General features: G+C 34.5%; 1 protein-coding gene across 1 annotated transcript in view; it reads right to left on the bottom strand.

The window, feature by feature from the left end:
- Positions 1–3,814: 3,814 nt before the first annotated feature.
- Positions 3,815–5,655, bottom strand: part of LOC115235309 — a 10,544-nt gene continuing 8,703 nt past the window's right edge. The window contains exons 5-6 of the mRNA XM_029807012.1: positions 5,345–5,420; positions 3,815–4,238 (exon numbers count right to left, since the gene is read on the bottom strand). Coding sequence (XP_029662872.1) covers positions 5,345–5,420 — 76 coding nt within the window. The 3' untranslated portion in view covers positions 3,815–4,238. The remainder of the gene's footprint in view (positions 4,239–5,344; positions 5,421–5,655) is intronic.

A 5,655-nucleotide genomic window follows, 5' to 3' on the forward strand; every position in this document is an offset into this window, starting at 1 on the left:
TTTATTATAAAATAATAGTATAATAATATAACAATAATAATAATATTTGTATATAAGAAGTTTTGAAAAAGAAATAAATGTTTGATTAGCTTCGTGGCATAAAAACAGGCTACATACATCTATGAATAATTTATGAATAGACTCATGAGAATTTTTCTCATTGTAAAATTGACTCATAAACTCGGCGCGGAATCTCGTTTTTCAACGAAATTAGACGCGAGATTAGATTAATACAGGGGAGTCGAAGAAACGAGGAACGTGTGTGTATCAGAGTTATCCCCGAAAGTTGACAAAAAGCGAAAATCTCCCAACGTCAACAATAATCCGCACTGCCCACTCCCATAATTACGTTATGTCTAATTAGCGCAATTTTCACAATCAACGGGGCGTAACGAAAATCGAAGGAAGGGGAATATGCGGAAAAAAAGAGGCCCATCGGGACGGGTTCGTTTTCGCTATGGAAGATCGACGATAACGCGAAATACGGTATGGACGAGGGGATCTCTCTCCTCCGATGTCAACAAAGCGCCGAGGAGATGTTATTTTACTCACACGTTCGTGTATCAGCGTCGCTTGGATGATTGCTTATATTGCTGCAAGGTTGGAAGAGACGGCTCGCAAAGAGTACGGCGTTGTGTAAACACTCCGCGAACTCGAACGTTGCTCCTTCGTAGGCGATTCACTCTGTCATCGAGTATCACGTACGTAAACGACGTTTCGTCCCCCCGATATCACTGGATATCACGCGCAATATGGCAGGCCGCGCGCTGTCTCTGATGACGATGGCGACGATCAAACGTCAAACCACCTGTCACTCGCGTTAACTCCTGCTCCGCCCGACCGCGCTACCTTCGCTCGCTAAGCCGCCAACTTCTCGACGTTGGAATAAATTGGATGGGATTTGTCGCGCAAATACGATGACGGGAAGAAGATCCTTGGGGAGTGCGATGGATACGTTTCTCTTGGTATACTCCCGACGTCATGAATGGTCATGAATACCTGAAGAGAAAATTTTATCAATCTCGGAACGCGTGTCGTGTCTAGATATTCCTGCATTCATGACTGTTGGTCATATTTGAGGAAATAACCAATAAAATAAGAACCAATATAATTATGCAAGAAAAAGGGAGCTACTCCCGATTTCGATAATTTTGAAATATGTTATCAAGGTCATCACCCTGACCCAGATAGCAAAATGCTAGCAGCATGCGCGCAGATTGGCAGCAAATTTAATCAGAATTCCATGCCAAAACCATAGCCATCTGTGACCACATTAAGCTCAGGTTTTGTCGACAGAGCCTGCTGACAGGCAATGTGAGCAAATTGGCTGCAGAAATCACGCAGAGCCTGCGCGCAATCTGACGGCAGATTGACAGCAGAAATCGAGCAGTTTTTAGACATTTATATAAAATGGTACATTTAAATGGATTTAAACATTTAAAAGGTCTCGATTCCAAGTAGCAAGATGACAGTAAATTTTGGTCACAAAATAATCAATTAGACGTCCTAAAGTTAGGTCTCATAAGATTCAAAAATGACGTCAATAGTTGATATGTCACCTTCACGAGATGTCATTTTCTGACGTTTGTATTAATAACATAAATTTATAATATTAATAATATATATTAATGTAATATATATAGGAAAATTTGAATAATTTAATTTATGAAATTAAATCAAAATTAAAATATTTTATTTATATGGAAGTTAATTTCTATTTTATATCTTAAATAGATATAATAACAAACGATTTTCACTTATTTGGATAATTTCTTTCCGAATAAGTGAAAATCGGACATTTATCTGTCTGATTTTCTAAAAATCAGTTCAATATCTGAATTCCCGGTATGGGAGTCGTATCAGAAATTAAACTGATAGAAATAATTACGATGTTATTAGCCGCATTTTGCAGGCATTATATACGCTCGTGACAAGAACTTGGATACGGGTATAGAAAGTGAATAGTGCGCCGCATAGCTGTAAGCGAATAAACTATACTATTTCAATAAATTATATGAATGCTAAAAGCTGCAGTTTCTGTTTGATTTCTACTGCCAATTTACCATCAGATTGCGCGCACGCAGATCTTGCTCGATTTTTGCCGACAATCTGATGTCAAGTCATGTTAGCAGATCCTGCTCGATTTCTGCTACCAATCTGCCGTCAGATTGCGGGCGCGCAGATTCTGCTTGATTTCTGCTATCAATTTGACATCAAATTGCGTTGTGCAGATCCTGCTCGGTTTTTGCTGGCTATCTGCTATAATAATTCTATGCAAATCCTGCTCGGTTTCTGCTACTGATCTGCTGTCAAATTATGTCAGCACGTTTTGTAACATTTCTGCTGACATTCTGCTATTATTATTTGATATAACAGACTTTGTATACAATCTGGAATCTTTCTGCTGACAAAAATTTGTAGCAGACGTTTGGCAAAATCTGTTCGAACAGACTTGGCTATCTGGGATCTTACCTTGTCTTTATTTAGATTATCAAAGTATATATACGCTAAAAAATAAAAAAAAACCCTAAAAAATAAAAAATAAAAACTAAATATGAAATCAATAGTTAACTATAGCCATCAAGTATATAGAAGCAGTTCAGTTTGTGAGTATTTGTATATAACATTAATTAATTAATTATGTATAATAATGATTCAAATAACTATTCAGATGTGAATTTCTAATTAATATATAGATGTTCATAAAATATCTCCGGTAAACATTTTATGGAGATAAATATGTAGATAACACGTGGATCTCTAATAAATATCTTTGGTAGCTATTTGGTAAACATGGATATATGGATAACACTACCCAGCAAGCAAAATGATGCAAACTTTGCGCAAAGTTTGCAGCAAACCCGAGCATGCCTTTACAGCAAAATTGTGACAAGGTGTGTCCGCAAAAAGCTTAGCTTTTGCTGGCAAAGCTTGTCGCAATAGTGTGATGCACATTTTGCGCAAATAATAGAGCAAATCTTGCCGTGCACGGCATGACAGCAAATTTGTGGCAAGAATAGGGCAAACCTTGCCATGCACGGTATGATAGCAAATTTGTGGCAAGAATAGGGCAAATCTTGCCATGCACGGTATGATAGCAAATTTGTGGTAATTTTCTATACAGGGTGATTCAAGACTTTTATGATAAACTCTGAGAAACGATAAATCTCGGAGAGAGGACTTTTTTTGTGAAACAATCCATTCTTTGACGCGTCGTTTATTAGAAGCTATATATATATATGCGACCACGCAGACAAAGTCTTAGATGACATTTATTATAATTATGAATTATATATATATGAGAAAAATTTATTGTTTCAAGTACACTTGCGGATAGTTTACAGAAAGTGTTCAAAGTGTCTACCCTAAACTTCTGATTGCACTCTGCGCTATAGTTGGTCTCTTGCTGTCATCTACGTAGCTCATTTATTTGAAAGGTACAGAGGCAATTGACGCCAAAAAATGCAAGCAGATTTAGGGTAGATTCTTTGAATACCTTCTGTAAGCTGTCTGCAAGTGTACTTGAAACAATAAATAAATAATTCATCTTAATTGTAATCAATGTCACCTAATTAAGACTCTTGTCTGCGCAATCGCATAGCATCTAAATGACGGATGAGAGAACATTGGTTGCTTCACAAAAAATGGTTTTTTGTGTGAGATTTATCGTTTCCCAGAGTTTGTCGCAGAAGTCTTGAATCACCCTAAAAATTAATTGTACACAAATTAATAAAATTTTAGTTTATTTATACATTAATTAAAACAAACACAAACATTAAAATAAAATATTTCTTTAATATAAACACAAATATATAGGTGATTCCATATCAAATTGAATAAAAATAACCTCGTATTTCTTAAATTGATTGAAACTTTTTTCACGTGCATATGTAAAAAGGTTTCGATCGATTTAAAAAATAAGAGATCAAAATGGTTGATTTTTGTCCGATTTGATGTGGAATCATCCATATACAAAAAGAGCATTTTTAAATCATGGCTCTGAGAAGTGCCAATATAAAAAAGATGGTTTCCCGTTAGTGGCACTTAAAAGTACCGATATGATATGCGAATCGAGGCGAATTTCATCGTTCGATAATTTCAAATGTGGCACTTTTCAGTGCCGCTTTGGCCAATGAAAAGTGCCAATTGGCGCTGAAAATCGTCGATTGATTTTTCTCTTCCTTCTTCCCCTTTTGTCCTCATTTGTTTGTCATCTTCTTTTTCCGCTTCCTGTATGCCTACAACAATCGACAAATTGTTTTTCTGCTAGTTTTCAATATTGCGGAATGTAAAAGATTACAGAATGAACAATATGGCTAAAAATTAGTGGACAATTCTCCGTCTGTTTCAAAATTTTTAACTCTTTTTACTAATGATGTTCAGTCTTCATTTCACCATTTTTTAAAATTTCTAGTCTAATTCCATTACTCTCTCTCTTTCTCTCTTTTCTCTCTCTCTTTCTCTCCCCCCTCCCCCCCTCTCTCATATGCAACTATTTATTCCATATGACAACAGCTGCATACATGCCGCAGAGCATTTTACTTATTAAAAAAAGAAATAATCATTATACATTATTTGTTATTGTTTTCTTTTTCATTTTTCATTATTAAATATATTATATTCAAGAGATGCAAAACAGAAAAACATTGTAACAAATAAAAAAAATGTTAAAAAATGTGCAATCAATTTTAATTTTAAATAGAACAATAATATTTTTATATAAGTAAGTCAAAAAGTACAATATGTAAAGACATAAATATTACCATAAAAATAAGTACGGTCGATGAAAAATACCGAAAGAAAAAAGCTAAAATATTACAATCAAACGCTAAGCTTTGAAAAAGGAGACGAAAATATTTTTATATTATTACTTTGTAACTTGCATTACTTTCATTTTATTATACACCAAATATATCATCCTTTTATAATTAAAAAAGTTTTTTTTCTCGTTTAGAATTAATGTATTACCACAATATTTCTTTTTTTTATTAGTACGTTTTCTATTTTGATATCTTTCGAATGTGACATATTTAATAATGACAAGTAAGATAATAAAAAGTAATATATAATTGATGTACATTAATCTCTCTTTGACTCTCATTGTTGTGTGAAATAAATAGTCGCATATAAGAGAAAGACAAAAAGAGAGAGAGAGAAAGAGAGAGAGAGAGAGAGAGAGAAAGAGAAAGAGAGAGAGAAATGGAATTAGATTAGAAATATAAGAAAGCGATGGAATTAAGGAGCATCGTTAAAAAAAAAAGATAAAAAAAGACGAGGAGAATTGTCTACGGGGCCAAATTTTGATCATATAAAAAGAATACATATTTTGTTTTATACAACTGACCTAATTTTCTTCTGATTGGACCATTTCATCGTGTTCGTCGCTCCATAGGTCATGTGCTCTTGTGCTCTTTGGCCTCCTTCCGGAGGATTCAAATTGTTGCGACCCTTATTTCGATGTCTTTGTTTGGCCGTCCGCACAGCATCCTGCATATCCTGCATATTGCAAAAGTTTCCGGCCAGTGACATTTCGTACTCTAATTTATTTAAAAAAGCCTAATGACATTTTAACCATTATCAGGTGCGAGTATAACATATAGGAAACAAAATAATATAGTGAAAGAATATTGTTTATGTTTGTAAAAGTATTTATAG

Source organism: Formica exsecta, unplaced genomic scaffold (assembly GCF_003651465.1).
Source record: "Formica exsecta isolate Colony F162 unplaced genomic scaffold, ASM365146v1 scaffold1095, whole genome shotgun sequence".
In the NCBI taxonomy this organism is placed as follows: domain Eukaryota; kingdom Metazoa; phylum Arthropoda; class Insecta; order Hymenoptera; family Formicidae; genus Formica; species Formica exsecta.